This window comes from Mycteria americana, chromosome 2 (genome assembly GCF_035582795.1).
Source record: "Mycteria americana isolate JAX WOST 10 ecotype Jacksonville Zoo and Gardens chromosome 2, USCA_MyAme_1.0, whole genome shotgun sequence".
In the NCBI taxonomy this organism is placed as follows: Eukaryota; Metazoa; Chordata; class Aves; order Ciconiiformes; family Ciconiidae; genus Mycteria; species Mycteria americana.
The window spans coordinates 50,762,257-50,785,406 of record NC_134366.1 but is presented as its reverse complement, the minus strand read 5'-3'; the positions used below and the strand labels follow the sequence as shown (position 1 = coordinate 50,785,406).

At 36.2% G+C, this 23,150-nt stretch overlaps 1 protein-coding gene across 9 annotated transcripts in view; it reads left to right on the top strand.

The window, feature by feature from the left end:
- The window catches only part of ULK4 (unc-51 like kinase 4), a 262,151-nt gene that overhangs the window by 56,813 nt on the left and 182,188 nt on the right, over positions 1–23,150 (top strand). For all 9 annotated transcript variants that reach the window (XR_012774263.1, XM_075493361.1, XM_075493362.1 and 6 more), the window contains 3 exons: positions 952–1,035; positions 12,517–12,678; positions 19,522–19,704. Coding sequence is in view for 8 of the 9 variants with exons in the window: in XM_075493361.1 (XP_075349476.1) it covers positions 952–1,035; positions 12,517–12,678; positions 19,522–19,704 (429 nt within the window). In the remaining variant the exon portion in view is untranslated. The remainder of the gene's footprint in view (positions 1–951; positions 1,036–12,516; positions 12,679–19,521; positions 19,705–23,150) is intronic.

The following is a 23,150-nucleotide window of genomic DNA, read 5'->3' as shown; positions in this document are numbered from 1 at the left end:
ATGTACTAATATAATCAATAGGATTCAAGAAAAGTATAATTTCTGAAGGAATTGTTACTTGTCATCCTTTGTCTACTTAAGACAAGCTACATATTGATTTCATGGCATATTGTCTTCATACCATCAAATGCCTATTATTTCTCATTTTCCTTCCCAAAAGAGGCTATATTTTTTTTTTTCACTTGGTAACATCTCTGTGTTAATTGCCTAGATATGGAGGTTGTTTTAGTTAAATCTTAATGATATAGAATTTTCCTCTTTTAAACTTGAATTTTTACAGTAGGCTACTGGGCAGGGCAAAGTGGAGTTCATTAACTTCTAATGGAAGAATCAAACCCCTGATTCAACTAGTGGTGAATTAGCCTCTCTAACAGGGTGATTTCAAGGAAATACACGTAAAGATCTTGGAACAGTGTCGATACATACTGAAGGCTATTCCATACACTAAGTTTTATTAAATACTTTATATCTCCCTGTATGACTTTGAATATTTTTTTTTCCAAAGTAAGTTTACATTTTTTTTAGTTGCTAGACAAAACTAGTTTTGTTTATTTGGTATAATTAAATCACATTTAAAGAGATTAATAATTAATAATTTTAATAATCAGTTGTATCTTTCTGAAGTAATCAAAATGATTGAGAGGAATGCAAGAATATTTTTGTGTGTGTGTGAAATAGAAGGAATCAATGAAACCCAGAAATATTAGGACAAATTCTGTTATGGATTTTGGAGACTATTTAAGCAAGCTAATAAAATATCCATTTCTGTGCTGCACATGAAATAACATTAAATAGTAATACTGCCCTGGAATTTAATATATTTTTTAGCATATGTTAATTTGAAAATGTGTATAATATGAACCTTATTAGGAATCTGTTACCCATTTTTAATGTGAGTGAGATTATTGTGATTTTTTGATTTAATCATTTGTGCTGTTGGCTTCATTTCAGGAGGAAAAAAGGGAGCACCCCAGAGAACGCTGCGTTGTTCCCTCGGCTGCTTACACTGTGCTAATGAGGTGTCTTCGGGAAGGGGTAAGGCTCTTTCATTGTCCTCAATAGAATTTCTCCACTGTAATAACCCTTTAGGCATTGCGTGAGGATTGTAGCCTGCAGCACTGCAGTACCTTGTCAACCAAGTATTGCTCTTGAATTTAAATAATCATGATAAGACCATGACCTAAGCAGGAGATTAATGCAAAAATACAGTGTTGTTCTCTGTACATTCAACATTTATGTATTGCTGGTTGTTTTTTTGGAAATAGGATAGTAAATATAAGTTACTGTTAATAAATGTGGAATTTATTAATGTTCTGGCTTTCTTTTGAGAAATGTTCTGACAGTTTGTACTGTCTTCTTGCAATTTGATTTTCATACAGTGTATTTTTGGGCAAGATTTACTTTCTATTTTGAAGTGACTGAGGTACAGTTTTTGAAAACTGCATTGTTATCCTACTGGGTTGTTAGCATTCTTTTGAGGCCAAAAAAGTAGTAATTAGTTTTATTCTTGTACATGTGCTATGCTGTATTCTTCATTTTTTTTGGTGATGACTTAGCTATGTTAGAAGAAGGGAAGAAAAACATGCGTATAGTTCCAATTTTGTAAAATGAAAAAGAATTGAGTAAAGGGTTGGCATTTACTGTTTATATGAGACCACTTGACTTTATTTTTGCCCAAGGCAAAGCTCAAGGCAGGAAACATGTCGGAGGTTGCTGGAGGGGGGAAAGCAGGAGAAATACCTTTTTGCCTTCTTTTTTGAGATCTTTATTGCCTACAGATTGTGATTAATAGAGGAAGAGTCTAGATGCATTTTAACATCTTCAAACCTTCAGGTGATCAAGAACAACTGTGTTTTTATTGTGGACTATTTCCAGCTCATAAATTAGAGTAAGATGTCATTCTAAGGCACATTAGTGAGAAGCTATTTAATTATAAATTTAGTAATGCAAGACTTGCTATTTCTGAATATTCAGTGTAGATAAACTAAATCAAGACATCCATAAGACACTGATTTATTTCTATAGAATAAAATAATTTCTTAGTCCTGAAACATGTCAAAATTTTTCTTAATAATTTATCTTGATATATTTTTATTGAAAAAATAACACAAAGTAGAAATATATTTCCCATGCAGTAGTTTGAATTAAATTTAATTAAGTGTAAATTTGAAGTTATGTCTAGACTAACCAAGCACAGCTGTGCATTTCTACACTTTCTGTTTGTGAAGATGCTCGAGGTTTGTAATGGAGTTTAAGTATTCGTGCTTGTTTGTGTGAGTACAGTGCAAATGTACTAATACAAATTGCTCTGCCTCAGTTGTAGCAGCCTCAACTTTCGAGAACAGTACCTTTTGAAGAATCAAAAATATTTGTGAATATGTAAAATACTTCACAACATATGGAAATTGAGAGAGAAATTTACCACCCACTATTATTGGTGTTTACAATTTCTTTTGCTACTTTTTTCCTCCACTCTTGTACCAATCCTCTTCTTATCCTCCATAACTTTACCAGCCACCCATCTTTCTTGGAAAATGATGTTGCAGTATCTAAAACTAGATAGTTAGAATCATATTATTGTTAGACATCTGTTTGCAAGAGATTTACTTTTTTAAAGAAAGAATAGTCAGATATAAAATAAGATTTTGTTCCAGATGTTTTAGATGCAGGGGTGGAGGAGGAATGAACAAAGATGGAAAAACAGAGAGAGAAAGATATCAAAGTATTCAATTCAATTTATGGTGTCCCTTTTGCATATTTGTTTCAAAAGCATGTAAGAGTAGGACTACGGAAGTAGATGCATACAGGATGGTAGTATATCAGTCTCTTCAGTCTATCACATTATTTAGTGAAAAAGTAGATTTTGCAAACTTTAGCAGCAAAAGTTATTAAAAAAATTACTTAATTTTTATGAAAACATCTGTGCAGTGTCATCAAACTGACTTAAAATATGACCAAATGTCTTAGAGATTTTTTTTTAAACATGTTTGAAGTTGTAAGACTATAGAATACTTTAGGATGGAATGGACCTCTGGAGGTCATCTAATCCAACCTCCTGTTCAAAGCAGGTCTAAATAGATTGCTCAGGCACATGTCTATTTGACTCTTGAATGTCTCTAAGAATGGCGGTCCCACAACCTCTTTGGGCAATGCCTGGACCACCCTCATGGTGGAAAAGTTTTTCCTTGTATATGATTGGAGTTTCCCATGTTACAACTTGTGGCTATTGCCACTTGTCCTACGGCTGTGCACCTCTGAGGACATTTGTCTCCAACTTCTCTTTATCCTTTGATTAGGTAGCTGTAGGCAGCAATAAGATCTTCCCTGAACCTTCTTTTCTCAAGGCTGAACAGCGCCCTCAGCCTTTCCTTGTATGTCATATGCTCCAGCCCTCTGACCAACCTGATTCCTTTTTATGATGGGGACATGACTGGCGCTGTGGACAGGGGAGGGCAGTGGATGTTGTATGCCTTGGACTTTAGGAAGGCCTTTGACACGTTCTCCCATACTCTCCTTATCACCAAATTGGTGAGGTATGGAGTGGATAAATGGAAGATAAGGTGGGCAGGAAAATTCGCTCAAGTGATTAGTGATGCAAAGACCAGCTGACAGCCAATAACTAGCAGTGTCCCTCAGAGATCAATACTGTTTAATGTCTTCAGTAATGACCAGAGTGACCAACTGCATTGTATTCTCCAGTTGGATAACACCAAATTCGTGGGGGGAGGAGCAGCATCAATATGCTGGATGTCAGGACTGCTAGTCAGAAGGGCTAGGACAGACTGGAGAAATGGGCTGATGGGAACCTCATGAAATTCAACAAAAGAGGGAGCAAGGGCTTGCTTCTGGGATGTAATAACCCCTTGTAACAGTACAAGCTCCCTAGGAAGCAGCTCTGCAGAAAGGGACTTGGGGGTACCAATGAAAAGTTGAACATAAGCCAACATGGGCCTTAGCAGCCCATGTGCCAAGGGCTGTGGCAACACAGGCTGTATTAGCAAGAGAATAGCCAGCAGGTTCAGGGAATTGATTCTTCCCCTCTTGTTCAGCACTAATGAGACCACATCTGGAGTACCATGTTCAGTGTTGGGCTCCCCAGTACAAGAAAGATGTTGACATTCAAGAGTGAGTCCAGAAGAGTGCTACCAAGATGACAACTGGAATAAAAATCCCTAATGTTCAGAATTGCTTCTTAATTCGTTGCCAGATATGTTAGGTTAAAAAATATGTTTAGTGTTTTCTGGTTACATTCATATAGTCTTTCTCACAGAGGATAAAGCACAACCTATGGGTCTCATGTAAAGAAAATCAAGATCAAGTGCCTTCTATCTTTTTGTTTGTAAGGGGAAGCAAATCATAAGAAAAATTTAGTTTGGACTTTTGGAGGTTATACGGTCCAGTCTCCTGTCAAAACATTGCCAACTTCTAGTTGCATTCAACATCGAAGTTATATTAGGTTGCTCAGGGCTTTGTCTGCTTAAGCTTTAAGTAACTCCAAGGATGGTTATTCTGCAAACTCTGTGACTGTTTCAGTGTGAGACCCCTATCACTGTGAAGAATATTTTTCCTTAAATCTAATTGGGATTTCCCTTGCTACAACTTGTGTCTATTTCCTCCTGACCTTTCATTAGTACCTCCAGGAAGAGTCTTGTGCCATCTTCTCTGTAGCGATCTGTGAGGTGTTGGAAAACACCCTTTATATCCTTAGGCTGTCTTTTCTTTGGGCTGGACAAACTTACCTCTCTTAGCCTGTCCTTTATCATCATGTGCTCCTGGCCCTCAGTCATCTTGGTGGCCCTTCTCTGGACTAACTGCCGTATGTCAAAGCGCACCTTACAATGGGGAACTAAACTGAGACACAGCAGGCCACACCTTACAGCAGGGAACTAATCTGGGACACAGCAGGCCAGATAGTCTCACATGTCAGAATACAGGTGAAAAAACACCTTCCTCAGCCAGCTGGCTGCACTAGCATGTAATGCAGCCCAGTATGCAGTTAACCTTTGTTGCCACAAGGGAACACTGCTGATTTGTGTTCAACCTGCTGTGTTGAGTCTCCAGATCCATCTCTGCCCCACTGCTCTGTGGGAGTTATTCCATCCTGGGTGTAAGACTTTGCATTTGACTCTTATGACTTTCAGGAGGTTTCTGTCTTCCCATTTCTTCAGCTTAAAACCCCTCTGTTTGCTGGCCTAACCTTCTATTGATTCAACCACTTGCTCCGAGCTTGTGTCATCCGTGAACATGCTATGATTAACAGTATTGGCCCTAATATTGACCCTTGATAGTCCCAACTGCCACAGCTGAACTTTGTACTCCTGATCACAACCCTTTGAGTCTGGTAGTCCAACCAGCTTTCTACGTACCTTGTTGTCCACTTAAGTCCAGGTCTTTGCTATCTGGTTAGATACAGGAAACCATCTGGAGAGCCTTGTCAAAGCTGAAGTGAATTAAATCCACTGGTCTCTGTTAGTCCACTGAGCCAGTTATATTGTGAATGAAGATTGTCACGTTGGTCAGGTGGGTTTTGCTCTTGATAAATCTGTTCTAACTGTTATCAGTCGTCTTGCCCTTCCTGTACCTGCAAATAGCTTCCAGGCACAATTGCTCTGTAATTTTTCCAGTGACAGAGTTAGGGATTCTTCCTCTTGCCCTTTGGAAGGTGGGCCTGCCCTTTGCTTCCCCCTGCCCATGCCCCCAGTTAACGGGAGTATCTCCTGATCACCACAAATTTTTGGAGATGTGTGCTCCCTCACAACAACGTTGACTGACTTCCTCAGCACTTTTGGTTGCATCCTTTCTGGTTCAGTGGACTTACGCATGTCCAGTTTGCTTAAATGTCCCCTGCTTCCATCTTCCTGTCCTGTAGGTATACTTCACTCCCCCAGATTTTGCTATTTGGCACATGAGCATGGAAGGCCTGAGAGCAGTGAAGATTGAGGCAGGGAAGGCACTGACCTCCTGAGCCTTTTCTATGTCCTTTGGCACTGCCTCGTTCAGCAGTGAATTTTCCTTAGTCTTATTTTTGTTACTGATGTACCAATAGAAACCCTTCTTGTTGCTTTTCAGACCTCTCCAGTTTTCAAATCAGTGCTCTTTTCTGCTGACCTAATACACTGGCTCTAATGTAGTGTGTGTTGGTTTTTGTGTGTGGGTTTGGTTTTTTTTTTTTTTTTTCTTTTTTTAATGAATCAACTTTGCATTGCTCTGGTAGCAGGCATAGAGCTACTTTGTGTGGAAGGTGAGTGGCTCACAATGGTTAGTGGCTGATATGCAGGTGTGGTAGGGAAGTGTGTGAATGACACTGCCTCCCCCCCATCCTGCTGGGAAATAGGAGATAATAGAAATAGTTAAAATGAACAATCTAGAATTTTTTAAGGTCTGACTTAAAACTTAAATGAGGTTCTGTGTCAATTTTATTGCTTGCACTAGTAAAGCACTGGATGTGAAAATCCTGAAAATATTGTCTCAATTTGCCTTCACTGTGCTTAATGTTCTTTGACTGCAGCTTAAGATCTTAGCTCCTGTATTTCTTTATTTTACATTTGTAGCCTGTAGTCTGCTATATATTCAATAAATTTCCCTGATCTAACAATTTATTATGTGTAAGTAAGCTTTGCATTCTTACATTAGTAATTAAGAAATTATAATTAAATTTAATTAAATAATAAATTTATTTTGATTGTTCTAAGCTTATTTAATTAAATTTTACATCAGTATGTTTTCTGGAGCAAATGTTTGTATATGGCCTCAGTATTTATGAAAATGGCAAACTAACTTTTTGTAATAAATTCTGAATTACCACAGTGTGTTAAGTATATGCATTACAAATACTTGTAGTTTTTATTGACAGTTAAGAAGCTTTATTTGATGTATTTAATAAGAATTCAAGAAAATAAAACCAATTTATGTCATTCAGTGCTATAGTTTATATAGCTTTGAGTTCTGTAAGGTAAATTCGCTGTTCTTCAGTTTCATTATGAACTACTCTGAAGTGTACTTGGATCTCTGGAGTTTTATAAGATTTGTCATTATCAGAGCAGAATTGCCCTCTGAAACAGAACAGTAGAGCAGGAAGGAATTTGAAATGTGCTTGTGTTCCTTTTATTTGCCTATAAAGGAACAAAATGTTCAGAAAATGCAGGTAGTGTTGTTTCCACATACCTTCTATGCCTGAGAATCTAACAGCGACAACAAGTGTATGTATAGGTGAAAGGATTTTTAGGACAGTGGAGTAGAAGATTGGGAAAGTCTTTTAACTGTAGGGGATCACAAGTGCAGACTTCCTGCACTTCACTGTTGTTACTGTTACCTTGAGATAAAAGTTGATTTTCAACTCAGGCAAAGAACAGGCATGTTCAGTGATGTGTTAAAATGAGGAAATTGGTACACTCATAAATAAGTAAATGATAAGCCCAATTTGACATGTTTAGTAGTGGTATAATTTTGCAGTCTGTCAGAACCCATGTAGTAAATATTCCAATATTTATTTACGAATCTCTTCCAACAACTGTTTCCAACAGTGACACAAAATTCCTGTTCCAGGCATCTGTATTTGTGTCTAAGTTCAAGTTTCAAATATTTGTGTGCAGTCTCTAAGATAGCAGGGTCCTGGTTTCTACAGCTAAAGTGCTTAGTTCTTACAGTTCCTGTGTTATGCAGTCATGAAAGATACTTTCTGTTTCAGAAAGGATATTCTTATTTGATATTAAGTACCTAATGCTAATGTGGCGACCCTTTTCCTTTCATCCATTTTACTTAGTTTATTCAAAACTCCTTTGCTGAAGTTACCCTTGTCTACTTTACCCCAAATGTATCATCCTATCTCTTATTTGAATCTCCTCATTGACTCTGCATATATTTTTTTGCTTTTCGTTACCACATTTAAGATTCAACCTAATCTTAACTAAGTGAAATCTCACCTTTAGTTTCTGCTTTACATTTGCCCCTCTTTACACTTATGTTGCAGTCAACCCTCTCACCTTTCTGCTTCCACTGTTTTCTCCCTTACGTTTGCCCCTCTCTTCCTGCAGAGCCTCCTTTTAAACATTTTTTTCTGATAGTAGTCTTAGAACTAATAACCGTTCCCATATCCAAACTACTTCTTGATGTGTCTTATTTTTCTTGTCTGATTTGGTCTGGATTATGGTGCTTTGATGAGGTCCTTCACTGAAACTAGGTAGTGAAGTCAGAAACTGTGTGCAAGCCTCCTTTTAAGTCTTCCTGTGTGAAAGTGGAGAGGAACCATTAAAAAAGCTTTCAGGTGCTTGGTATCTGTCCATTTCTGCTTACAAATGGCATGTAAATATAAGGTACACAATTATATACAATTTTAGTAATAACTTCACAGAACCTGGAGAAAATATATAGGCAATGCATTTGCATGGATAAATATATACAGCTATAACTAATTAGCTGTATATGGCTTTTAAGAATGTGCATAACCCTCTCACTTTAAAGCATGGTACCTGAAGAATGTATTTGAATTAGAAATAGTGAATGAGGTTACAAAGGATAATTTTCTGTCTCTTGGATGGGCAAGGTACTGTGTAAGCAAGATTTTTAATAAATTAGAGCTTGCCAGTAAGCTATATAGTACACATTTCCCTCTTTCATATGGAATTCTTCCTTTATGTATGGGAGCATAATCCCTTCCTTTATGAGGGAGCAAGGTATAAGTCTGAGGGTTTTGATTCTGAACTGATGAGGAATTTTAATAATAAAATATAACTTTAAAAAACAATTGCCAATATATAATATAAGGCAGTATGTTTTATAATGTATATTCTTAGCCAGAGCAGTTCGTTTACAGTGAATTTGAAGGAGAAAGGAGAATTTGGAGGAGAGGAGAATCAAATCATAACTATTTTCTCAGAAAGTATAGGACAGCCTATAGCATAAAAGTGATAGTCTGAATCATATATAGTCTTACTTTTATTTCTTCTTTAGGTCTTCTAGTTTACTGGTAGAATTGCCTATAGTATAAAAACGATAGTCTGAATCACACATTACCACTTCAATTTCTTCTTTACACATCAGTTTTTTAGTTTACTGACGGAATTGCCTATAGTTTAAAAGTAATGGTCTGAATCATATACATTATCACTTTAATTTCTTCTTTAGATATCAATTCTCTAGTTTACTGACAGAATTTTTAAATTTTTTTCCACAAAAGGTATTTAAAATTTTTATTTCTACATGTTTCTTCTTCTCTGTGAAGGCTTTATATTGCAAATTGTTGCCAAATTAAGATTTAATTCTTACAATCATGAATGCTTAGGATGATACAGCTTTACTTCATTAATTTATTTTTGTAGTTTCTTTTTAATCTCTCTTTTTAGATTAAAGGAAGAAATATATGGGAATTGATATAGAATAATGATGGAATACAGTGTTACTTCCTGAATCTTTCAGCTTTTCCAATGTTTCTTTATCAGTATTATGCTTTTACTCAAGTGAATGTATCTATACACAGTATAATATAAAAAGATCATAAAATATTTTATCTTAACCTTTAAATGAAATTATGTTATTTTTAGGTAGTATGTTGGTTAGTGTAGTGACTATATCTTCAGTGCCTCCAAAACTTTTAGTGCACTGTTAGGTTTTTAACAACCAATAAAAATATAAAGTAGATTCAGTTATTTCAAAAAATGAAGGTAGATTCTTTGACTTTGATTTGCATTTTTTTTTTTTTTCACAATTGGAATAGAAAGGCTTCATTAAAAGAAGTTCTCTTAGCAGTTTACATCTATTTATCTTTTGGCATTTGCTTTCTCACTCAGGGCTCATTTTCGCTAAGCATCCATGACTTTTTAACTGGGAACACATACATCTGCAAGTGTTCAACATGACTGAAAATTAGGAGCTTTATTTTTAAGTGCATTTTATAAAAACTAGTTGAAATCTAAACCCAGTGAAATTAGAGTATGTGCTTCTTTTTGATACAGTCTATTCATAGATTTAGATTTGATGCAGTTCATGATAGGACAGAGGTTAACTGTTACATGAAACTGCTTTACTCATATGTTGAAGATCCATTTCTGTTCACTAACATAGCTTATGTCCTGGTAACATGACAGGATGACTCCTTTAGTTAAGAGGCCAAATATTAGTTTAGGTCAGGCTTCCCTTCCAGAGAGCAAATTAAGCAGAAAATGGTACAAGTTGTGTTGCTTAGATGATGCTCAGGAATAGATCCCAGAGGAGCTGAGATGGACAGTCTCAGGTGGCAGCAAATGGAATTACTCTGACAGCCTCATTGAGTTTTTAGAGCACTGTGACAATACATGACCTTTTTTAGCCAACGTGCCAGGACTATCTGGCACAGGGCATAACTCATCTCAGCAGTGGCTGAAAGGAAATAAAGCATGTCTTCAGGACCAAATTTTGCGAAGAAAAGCTGTAATTGCATCTGGAAATTTGTAACATTCATAATAACTATTATCTGCTATATAATGCTTTGATTATGTTTTATTAATGGGATTATAGTGCATTTATTAAGTGTTTCTGCCTGCTTATAGAAGCAGTGGAGTCCCAATTGGCATTCCTAGTAATCACTTCATATATAAGAGAGATTTAACTTGACTACTAATGTTTCAATTATGGATTTGATTTTAAATGCATATAGTCATTTTGATAAATCCAGGTATTTTTACCCTAACTGTACCAAAAAAAAAGACTGAAATTCTGAAGTATAATTCACAGAAAAAGATTACAAATTAACATTATTTATAAAAAGTTTTGAGAAACTTAATTTTGGTAAACATGTATGTGTATTTGTGTATTTAGGTCTTTAATAGATTGACATGATACAATATATTGCAGTAATTAAAACTGTAAAAACAAAGAAGCCTAAATCCTCTTTGGTTTCATGGCTGTAAATCAGAAGGAAGACCAAAGAAATCAGTGGAGTTTTTTATAAAAGAGTGTAACTGGTTTAGATGGGAATTGGCTTTGGTATTTCTTTGAAGTGTTTTGACTAGAGCTGCAGTTCTTTGGGAGAACAGGAAGGATTAGCATGAAAATGATGAATACAGCTTTTTTTTTTTTTTTAACAGCATTATACTAGAGTTTCCAAATATTTCTACATCAGTGTCTATATTTTAGAATACCTAAGTCAGTAGAAGGAAGAGTGGATACTGAATATATTTTTAATGAAGTATAAGTTCTCCCCTTCTGGAAAGCTTTTGTACTGCTTTCTGAAAGGTTTTATTATCATTGCTCACAGTTGTTGGTGGTTCCGATTGTGAAGATAAATGTCAGAAATCCAAAGGTTAGTAGGATAATGTAGAGATTAGTTTAAGAAAGAAATCAATTAGATATTATGATGAATTATTTGTGAAGCCGGGCTATGAGGTAGACTTGACAAATTAAATTGGTTGCCTTCTCATATTAAAATTCACTCTTGCTGAGCTCATGAATGCCATTTAAGACATTGTTGAAAGACTTCACTTATTCATAGTTAAAGATTGAGATAAGGTGAGGCAATGCACAGCCAAAAAACCACCAGCAATGAATCTTCCTGTTCTGTTAAGGTAAAGACTCTGCTTTTAAATGAAAGCAGAATAATAAAAAAAAAAAGACATAATAAAGGAAGGAGGTGAGGGGGAGAAGAGAGAGAGAAAGTAGAGATTCTGCTTGTAAGTGATCTGTATTAAGTTAAGCTTCCACTGCAGCCAGTAACAGCTTTCTTGAGAAAGGACTGCTGCCATGTGTTGTTCATGACGTGGTGATGGCTCGTGATTATTCTGACATGATGGTTTTTATTCCGTGGAGACATTGTAGTATGAATAGTCTTATGTAGATATTAAAGGTACACGTAGTGGCTTTCCACAAATGATATTGCAGATAAAATTATTTGATTAGTATTAAAAATAAGAAGGATTCAGAATTCCTTATGGAAATTTAGGAATTGATATAGTACATGGGACCCAATGGTTTATCTTAAACATTGGTCAGGATTGTCTGTTTCAGAAGAGGAAGAGAAGAGAGTTATGGAATAACTTGACTTGCAAGAAGGCTTTTTCTTTATCCCAGGGGGTTGTTGGCTCATCTGAATAAAGAGTGTTCAATGTAATTAATTTTCTTTTTCCTAATGTAACTATATATCTCATAGTCTTGCTATTCAGAGCCTGTTGTAGTGATGAGTTTTGATACACAGATATTCATTCATAAAGCACTGATCATGGAGCACCTCTAAAGTAACAAAACCTTTTCATTTTTTAGTTACTACATTTAATTTGGGGTGATCATTTGGAGCTGAAAGATTTTGTATTAAATTATACTTGTATGAAATTGTCTTTGCAGTAGAAGAGAAAGTGGGGGGAAGTAGGATCTGTAAACATAACTTTGTCATAAGTTGAGGTTTCCTATGAAATGACCTTGGCAAGTATCACAATTAAAAAACAACGCTAAGACAATATACATGGAATAAAACATGGACATAGGCAGTATAGTTTAAAAAGAAATCAGAAACATTTGCATATGAGTTTTCCTTTTCTCTCCTTCCTATAGGAAGACCGGGTAGTGAACCATTTGGCAGCAAAGATCATTGAAAATGTTTGCACTACTCTCTCTTGCCATGCACAAGGATTTATTACAGGAGAAATTGGACCTGTCTTGTGGTACCTTTTCACACATTCTACAGTAGATTCTTTGAAGATAACTGCTGTTTCGGTAAGGAATTTCCTTTCGTGATACAGAAATGTTTTGGGGTTTATTTCGAAAAGCATTCTGAATTGAAACTGAAATGTTTTTGAGCATGTTTTCTGTATGTATGTGTATTTATATTTCAGATTACATTAAAATATATTTACAAATTTTCTGAAACCGAAAAGTGCACGTATTACAGTCCAGTGTTTATGAAGAGTCCTTTCTGGAACATATATTTTCTTATGCTGGTGATCATGAGTTATGTTTGAAAAGTTTAATCTTTCAAGAATCAATTAAATGCTTGCAAAACTGAAATTTCTTTTTTTGTATGATGTTTTACATGAAAAGCATTTAGTCTTTTTATCACAGACTTCCTTAGAAGACATATTTGAAATCATCATGTTACTTTCTATAAAATTGTCAGCGCTAGTCTTTGCCCTGAATTTGTAAGTTAATATAGGGTGATAATAAGACAAACAGAGCTATGACATGCAAGCAAAATGTTTGGAATAAAAAGATTTGTGAGGTAGAAAATACTTAGCAGGGCTGTGAGTTTAACTATATGTCTTGTTGACAAAACAAAAGCCTTACCTACCAATACAGGTAATATTTTAGAACTGAACAATTAGTCAACTTATTTTAAATGAAGTGTGATAACTGGATGCTCATTTCCTGACTAGACCTCAGGCTCACTAATGAGTTTACTGTTGTCTTCCCAGATGGAAAATGGTAATGTTGCTGCTGCAGCAGTATGCACTTAGACACATCTAGCATTGAGGTAATAAAAGAGAGAGAATTAAAAATATATCTGAAGTGTGGCTGAAGAGATAAATGGTAGAATAAATTCATAATTTTAAAAAATATATGTGTTTATTAAACATTTACCTCAGTGTGTATTTGTGGCAGAGTCTTGCATGGGAAATAAACTGCTCAAATACTGGGAAAATGTGTTGGCCTTTTAGAAGAGTAAACTTATTTAATAAAATACATGTTAGAGAAGCCTTTGTTCTGTGGCACCTGAAATTCTTTGTAAAAACTTAGTCTTAGAACTTTTATGGATAGAGGATTGTCAGTATCTAAAAATGTAAAATATATGTGTGACCTTTATACAGAGCATTTATAGCTTAAGCCTGCTTGTGAGTCTGGCTGGTAGGCTGCTGGTAGGCTGCTTTTTCAGAAAGGCTCTTTTTGAGACTTTACCCATTTGATGTGTGAATTTTATGCTTACTTCATGACTGTATATATGGTGAAAGACTGGAGATTAGAGTTATGATTTCCTTTACTTACTGAGTATTTAAACAAGTCTGCTCAACCCTCTCTCCTACCACTAATTTCGCCATAAGGGAAGTTTTGTATCTTGTGCTTTCAGTTCTTGTCAATCATTAGACTGGGCAGTTGTTATTTGTTTGCTGCTAGATCATAGCTCTTTATTTTTATCTCTTTCAACTTGTCCTGAAATTTTCCTCCTGTTTGCCTGCTATCCACTTGGAGAACTTTTCTTCAGCGTTTATCATTCCCTTGACTCCTCCACCAGACTTCCAGAACTGCTCCACTTGTAGGGCTGGACAGTTACACCTGTTTTGAGTGCCACAGTGAGCAGCATAACCCAGAGAAACAGGCTGTCTGAGCTACATTCAGACACTGAGCAAAGAAAGATCACCAGAGGAAATGTCAGTAGGCTTTTTTTTTTTTTTTAACGCTCTTGAAAAGTCAGTTTCTTCTTGGGCAATATAGTATGCTTGAGGTAGGCAAGAGCTTTTTTTCTGCTCAGTAAGTTGCAGAAGTTATACTTCTGATTCTCAAGCATACATTTGTCAACAGTGCAGGCTCCCTACAGCTTTTTGTAGCAGTGGGCTCAGAGGTCAGTATCATCAGTGCCATATGGCTTGCACACTTTGCCCTTAGATGAGGTTTCTAGTGACTATGAGAAGAGAGGGTTGTTGTTTGTCCCTCTCTATCCTCAGCCTCTTTTGAGATCCCAGGTCATTCAGTCCTCCCAAGGCTGTAAGGTTGAGGTGAACCACTGAGAAATCTTTTCTTTGTCATAGTATTTATGCCATGGGTAGCTAGCCTCTCTTAAGCATTACTGGAGTTGCCTTTTTTCCATAGCATCTGATGAGAAGAAAATCTTCATGCATTGTATTTGGAAGGTAGGAAAAAAATGTTTAAGAGGAAGCTAAAACCTGAAGAGCTTATTGTAGCCTAGTTTACTACTCTTTTTTTTTTTCCCTTTCTTTTTTTCTTTTTGTGTCCATTGACAGCTACCACTACTTACTAGTCAGTGAGGCTCTTTTTTAATTGCTCAGTAAAGTCAAACAGTGCTGGCATTTGTGTGGTCTCTTCCAAGTGAGGAGATTGAAAGTATCTTAAATTTTGAGCTTGTCAGTTCCTTCTCCTCTTGTCACTGCAGCTGTGATACAGCAACCTGATCTCTGTGGGCTTCTTGCTCAACCAGGGATGTTAAATGCAGTGACATGTATAATAAGTTACCATATTTATACTGTAGTTCAAAATCAAATCATCTGGCACTCCTGGGTTGGCACTCTTAAGAGTTGCAATGATTGTTTTTGCCAAGCTCTTACCTCCTGATTTTTTTTTTCTTCCCTTTATAATGCAAATTCAAATACTTAGTTGAATTTCAGTCCTCAAGAGCTACTCTAGAAGCCCTCTTATAGATGATATATGTTAAGACAAAGAAGTGTGTTTTAGGAGGTCATGATAGCTGCAATTACCAGGATTCCCTAGAGAAACTCATCTGATTTGTGGGACATCCTTTCAATGGCAGTTGTCAATCTAAGTAAGAAAAATGCGTTTTTATCATTCTATTAACTTTTCTCTGTCAAAGTTCCTTAGCAGTGCATGCTTTAGTGTTGAGGCTAGTGTTTTAAAGAGACAACCAAGTTCTGTGTGCACACTGACTCCTGCTGAGGCAAAAATTTCTTCAACATCTTGTGCACATCTGCAGTATAAATGTAGATATGGACAATATTAGCAAAAAAACCCCCACCCCCTGTTCCCAACTAACATTTTTTTTTTCCTTTGAAGGCAGTCGGCTTACTGGAGATCATACATTTCCCTTGGGTAGTTACTGAGGTTTTAGTCATGCTGGAGGTAGGGCTTGCTCCAGACTAACATATTGGAGAGCTTTGAGTGAAAGCAGCAGTGAGGAGGACTGCCAGAGTAAGAGACATTCTCTCTTATACACTCTTGGTCCAACTGCTTTGTTTCTTGTTTTTCTGTTTTTCATGGAAATTATTGCTATCCATGTAGCCGATTCCATCTCCTTCTTCCAGACAGATAATTTCACACAAGTGTGCTTCAGTCTGAATGTGTTACTGGATTTTCCCCTCCACTGTTTTGGGGATTGTGTCCTTTATTAAAAGTCTGAGGTTCAATTATTTTATACTGCATATGAAGTGAATTGGACAAGGAAGCTTCTGAAGTAGGATACACTAAGGTGGTACTCTAATCCTTTTGCTGCTTTGTAGTGAAACACTAAATTAACAAGAGAATGAACTTATTTGTTGGATTTATTACTCAATGCCTGATGTAAATCATGGTTATGTATTCATACTGCTGGGGTATTTGGGTATATAATCTTAACTTTAGGAAAAAAAACCAATCAATATTGAAATCCAGCACAGGAGATCTTTTACCAACTGAAGTTTATAGAGATTTCAGTAACATACTGATTTTTAAAGTAAAATACTAATATATTTTCCAGCTATATTGTACTAGATGATTTCTACATTCATTAAATTGTTGCTATAGATATGTAGGCATTTTTATTCTGCATGACCACATAAATGGAGATCATCACTGTCCTGTTGTATTTTATTATGCAGTCATTCCTGCCTTCTTTGAATGTATCCTGAAGAATTTATTCGAGTGACATCTGTATTTCCGTGTAAAAATACATTTTTGTTAAGAAATACGTGTCATATCTTTTACCTATAGCTAGCAGGCTGTGCAAAGTATATCAGCAGTAAGGCACTATGGAATTTTACTTAGGATTATTTCAATCAATAATAAAAATATATCAAGAAGATTCTCTGTCTTCAGTTTCTGGAGTCAAGAAATGACACTTTGCCTTGTCCTGCCTGTCAGAGGTGGCAAACGGGGACTGTGTCTCAGTATTTTTGCTCACTTTGGAGTCCAGCATGCCTCAGGTAAATATCACAGATTTTGCCTGTAGGAAAGCTATATCTTTTTATTATTTTGCTAGACGCAGAGAAGAAATAATTCTGTAAGATGTCAAAGTGACATTCTGACAAGCTCAGCAGCAGGAAGAATATTTTCTTTCCAGTATACTGAAAGTTTTCAAAATTTTTTTAAAAATAATTTTTAATTTTGTTTCTAAGAGATGGCTTTTTCTGCTGGAGGAGGAGTAACAAAACATAAGCCACTTAAGTGGAAACTAATTTGGGAAAGCTCCACACAATCTTTTGGGGGATTATTTTTGGTTTTGGGTTGTTTTTTTCTTAAATAATTGGTGCTGAATAGTTTCTTTCAGAGACTTGAGTATTTCAGATACATTAATGCATTCATTCTCAAATGTGAGAGAGTCATGAAGTACATCCTGAAAGGGTGAATGTTACCGAGCCACCGTACGGCATGTAAGACCAGAAGGCAATGGATGGGGCATAGATGATCGTAGAATCATAGAATATCTCAAGTTGGAAGGGACTGATAAGGATCATGATGCTAGGGTTGGAGCTGCTGGGAGAAGAGGTGCTGCTTAAGGCAGTGCAGAGAGCAAGGGCAGAGAACCCAATTGCATGAGAGGCTTTGCCAATGCTTTCCTCTCTCTGTGATTGTTTCCTGTTCCAAGACTGCTGCTGAGAGATGATGGTGTGAGCTCTATTCTTACTTCTTCTCATCATTGGTTCCCAGTTCCTGCTCCAGCACCTTTTGACCTATCTCCATCTGTTGTCTCCAGATACTGGATCTACTGAAGTGACCTAGGATATTTTGTTTTCTATCCCTCATTAAACTGTATCTTCTGCTTTTCTGCTGAAGTGTTGGTTTCACTCATACAGCAGAGCGCTCTGGGACATACAAGCTAATGGGAGTTTAAAGCTTCTCCTCTTGGCTGTTGGTGGGCTGGAGCTTTCCTGCTGTCTCCAAAGCTGCGGTATGATCCTAGAAGACAGCCATGTCTTTCCTACCAGATTTGCCTGGAGGTTATCTGATGGCCTGTGGCTATGGTCACCCTTGTTTGATGAGGTCTGTAGCAGACAGTTAAGGCATTGGCAAGTCTGCATGCACCGTGTTAGCACACCAAGTTAGTTCCATGTGGCTTTTACACAGTCTGTCCCTAGGTCCCAGCAGTTCACTGGTAACATGACCCTCGAGGATATGTTTAGTGAATGTGATTACCTCCTGCCCGCTCATGTTGAGAACTTGGACTAGAGGTGAAGGGCTGGATTGTATCCTTGGGGAAATAGAGCATGCTGTACTAAGAAACTGAGATTGCGTGTATGTGTTTTAAAAGGTGGGATGGGGGGGAGAAGAAAAATAAAAGGCTGCAATCGATATGGTTCCTGGACCAGAAAGGACAAGGAAGAACAGAAGCAGAGTAGATGAATGGCATCAATAAAACGTCTGTTTAAAAATCATAAGTTCTTGATTTATTGTCTTTTATGCCTTCCTTTTGTTTTTGCTTTGTTTAGCGTGTTTTGAGTAATGTTTCTAAGGGCACTGTTGAACTGGGCAGTTTCTGAGGTTCTTACGTGGAAAGCTTTTCTCTGATGGTGGTATTCTGTGGGTGTAATTGACTGTAGTTTCTCTTAAATGAGGCCTTACTATTGAATGCACACCAAGTAAGCAGCAATTTCTAAATATAGCTGGTCTGAAACCAAAAAAGAAGTGGTAATATTGCCTACTTTTTACAGAAGGAAGTCGCCTTCAAGGTTTTTCCCTAAAACAAATTCAGATTTTCACATGAATCAAATAATTGACATTATCTGTTTTCCTATCCTAACACTAAATGAAAGCCAAAGAAAATGAAATTTTAAATGGGTAGAGAGTCTTATTTTCTTTATCTGGAGAGAGTTACAGTATCTTGAGGGTTGCATTTCCAGAGGTATCAAAATGAAAAGCCGTGTTGACTTGGAGATGAATCCACTCTGGAGGTCATTTGATAATATTTGTTATGAAATAGCTAAGTTAGTATACACTGAACAGATTTGTGCTCACTTCACTAGAGTACAGTCAGTATCTGCATTTTCTGTTAAAATTGTTTTAATCACTGATATTTGTAAGTCAACCATTTGGAGAATAGTTTGCATGTTCACTCTACTAAACACCATTCCTTAACAAGTATCTAGATCTAAAGTAGTATGTAGATTTGAAGATAGACTTTAGATAGTGAACTACTACACATCAGATTATCATCCATGAGCAGAGAGAACAAAGATGCACACCTTTATAGGTGACCAGAATTTCTGTGGTGTGTGCCATCTCTGTCTTTTCTGCTGCCTGTGCTCCTTTCTAGTACAGTGTTATCTGATGCTACCTACATTCTGTGCTGATGAAAGACTCAAGCATGGGCTGTGCCACTCCATCATTATTGTTCTCTAGAGGGACGGAGTGATGTGACTCTGTTTGATGTTAATGTTGGTGTACCAAATGTTTCAGCTGCATGGAGTGTATAGCAATACATTTAGAAGAATTCCAGGTCTCTCAAAATAAGTAGCCTTTTCCCCTAATATTTGTCTTACGAATGAAACTATATGAATTCTCTATATTCCTAAACTATTGGAAAAGTCACCACCTGTTTTTATTCTCCCTTATTTTTCCTGAGATGATAATCCCATTAAATAACAATGGTTTTGTTTTGTTTGGGGTTTTTTTCCACTTTTGTAGGCTTTATGCAGAATTACTCGTTACTCACCCAATGCTTTCCAGAGCGTTATTGAAAAAGTGGGATTAACAGCCGTACTAAATTCCTTGGCAAATGGAATATGCAAAATTCAGCAGTACATGCTCACCATGTTTTCGGCAATGTTGTCATGTGGGATTCATCTACAGAGGCTGATTCAAGAAAAGGTTAGATTTCAGATTAATATTATTCACTGGCATGGAATTTCACTAATGTAAAGTTAAAGTTGGCTCTGCTAGTGTTTTTGTGTTTTCAAAATGCTTAACTCAGTGACACTTATGTATCTGAATAGCAGGAAATGAGGAATGTATTTATATTTTTATTTGCTTAAAATCTAAATAACGAGGTGTATAGTTTTTCTTTCTCTCTCACAGATCTTCAAGAGCTGGTACTAATGGGTATATAAATTGCTACTGCAGCTAGAAATCAATCAATTCAGAAAACTCTAGCCTGACCATAACTGATAATGGCCCTAAGGAAAAACAATAAGGAATGCATGAGGACAACTATTTGACATAGCTCTCTTAGACATTTAAAAGAGAAAATAATGAGTGTCCTGACTGAATCTAAAGCTGTATTTTATGCTCTCCTTAAAGGACCTTAGGCCAATTTGTAAGTGAAATGTGTTGCAGAAATTAGCATTTTAATAACTTAGGGTTTTCTTTTTAGAGTCACTGAATAAAACTACTGGTTCTGATTTATGTCTAATATAATTTTTGGAAGAGAGATGATTAAAAGCTTTCTATTTTGATCACCAAATTATTCTGTGCTTAGAGAAATAGTGTTTATTTTTTTGGCAGTATGTCTGCACAATTCATAAACAAAAGTAATCCCCCTCTATCCCCTTACCCCTTGGAAAGGATAAAAATCACAAAGAAAATAGGAACTCCAGCTCGTGTTTTCGTCAGATACTCTGTTGTAATGTATGCTGTAACCTGACAGTCATCTTGACTATAACAATCTATTGGGCTTTAGTTCAGAGAGATTAATTTGGTTTCCATACCCATTGTTTTAACAACAATGTTTACATTAAAAAATAATCTATTGTTTTCCACTCATCTCTTCTTGCCACCTGAAATTGCTCATTCTCATCCTAAAAGTCATTTCTGTGCCTTGTCAGAGCTGCCAATGTATTTTTGTAAACATGTGTCAGATGGCCTTAAACTTTCCACAGGTTCCACTAACACAGCACTAACAGGTGGCAAATTGTCCTGTAATGTCGCAGTTTCTAATAGAGCACATTACTGTGAGTTGGTGGTATAGTCAGAGAAGTATGTTCAAAAAATACTCACTTGGACATTCAGCAAAAGAAAGCAACGTTTAACAAGCATATGGCTACAGCATGATGTTTTCTGTGAAGCATTTCTTGTTTATAGAGGACATACATTGCTGAAAGGACTCCCTTTCTGATACTGCAGTTCTTATGAACTATTTCAATCAAATTTTTGACGTTATAAAAATAATCAACTCTGAAATTCTCCAAGTAGTTACAGGAAAATAGAAAGTATTTTGTTGGCATGCAGTACAGCCATGGCTGAAGTTTTGTGGGTTTAAAATTGCTGCTTAATCATTAATGAATTGTCATAGGTGTTTTGTGAGCAAGTGTTGCAATTTTGCAGGTTAGAAAATTGAAATATAGACAAATATAGACATTCTTTTAACAGCATATATCAAACTAATGGTAGAAGTGGGAATAGTACCCAAAGCTGTAACTGAAAAGACATTGTACTTTAAAAACTGGTAAAGAGGGTCTAGTTCTACTGCATTGTGCCCACATTTGGTAACTGTGTCTGCCTTACAGCTCAGATATAGATTTATCTGATAGAATGTCTATTTTGCTCAAATTAGATTGTAGGACTTTGGAGCAGAAACTAGATTTCTATTTTTCTTGAAGAGGATCTAAAAATATAATCCTGCTCCTGAATTGAACTGCCAGGTACTATCACATTACATGGAGTAATAATATTTTATTGCTGAAAACTGAATTCAATAATCCATGCACTTTTCAATATTCTGTGAGCATGACACACAAGTCCACCTTACTGAGAGAAGGGAAAAGAAAAAACAAGTGCGTAGTGTGGGCCTACAAAGTATTTTGCCTTCTGTAGAATTCTGGTATGCTATAGCTTAAGAGGCAGAAGGACCTCAGTGTTCTACAGAAGGTAGTGACAAGGTTGTGACTATCTTTTTAATAGAGGCACAAACCAACATATTAAAAGATGCTTGAAGATGTAAATTCAAGATGGAGATCACTTCACTTTGTATATGTCATCTGGAAACTCCCTTAGCTTACAAGACTTAAGGCTGCCCTTGTTTTCTACTCCCTTCAAGAACAGCAATAAAACCAAAATAAAAGCCAGAAGACGAAGGAGAAATGCAGTTCTGTGGTCATCTACGCTAGTATAAATCTTCAGAGGACTACAATAGCTAAAAGGGACTGGTTTTTGTCCCTCTCTGATACAGAGCCTTTCTATTTTAGTTTCTTGTCTTGGAAACAAAAAAAGCTGAGATGATGTTCTTAAAATAAACTGTGGAAAAAGAACTCAAAATCAAAGATCTTTGACACACTACAGCAGTAGATAAAAAAAACCATTGCTAATTACTTTCATCTGGCTGTCAGGATTCACCTTTGAAGGAGTGAAAACCAGTCATATAACTTTTTGAATGCAGTTAGATTCTTCCACAGGTCAGATAATGGGGTGGAGTTTTTTAATTTGTTTCTTTTTTCTCAAGTACTAATAAGTAAAATTATTCAGATAGTTACAGCAATACGTTGACACAGCTGCATTGTTTCTTCACTTCCCTGCACCACTGGCCACAGTCTCTTTTTATCTCTGTCACATCCAATTATGGCACTGAAAAAAAGCTTTATAAATGCGTTATAAACTTTGTCCTCATATTTCAGTTACTTTTTTCAATTGTTTGTCTTTTACCCGAATTTGGACAAGTAGCTACCTATGATGTTGATGGTTTTTGTCAATATCAGTATGAATTAATAAAAAGATATAAATGTCTTTAACAAAATCTTTGTAACTCTAAACTTATAATATTACGGAGGTGTTTGCAATGCATAGAAAAGGAATTTGAAAATACACAACAATACAACAAATGATTGCTCTTGCAATTTCAGTTCTTGTGTAGTAAAATAGTGGTCTAACTGTTTTCCCCTTGTCTAGCCAATTTGAAAACATCATTGCTTTTTGTGATTTGTTTTAAACTCACTTTGCAGTATTACTAAGAGTATCCAATATAAAATAATGATCTTGTTGAAGTCGACAGTGCGTTCACTTGCAGTGAAATAGAGTGTCCTTACCCTGCAGAGTCTCTATCGATACATCAAACAGTTGCAGGGGAGGGAAGAACAATATAAGTGAAACGATGAATAATTAATGTATTAGACAGTATTTCAGCAATTTTTGGCTTTTCTGATATGTTGAGTTCTGCAGGTCAGCAAAGATGTGCTTCAGATTTTCTTTGGATAAACTGTTGCTGTTTTGCAGTCCTCAGACCAGCTAGAAAAAGCAAATTCCAAAATGTCACATTTATTTCTTAAGCCAGATTACTAGAACATTCCCAGATAAATCTGATGTAAATTATTTTAATTGTTAATGTT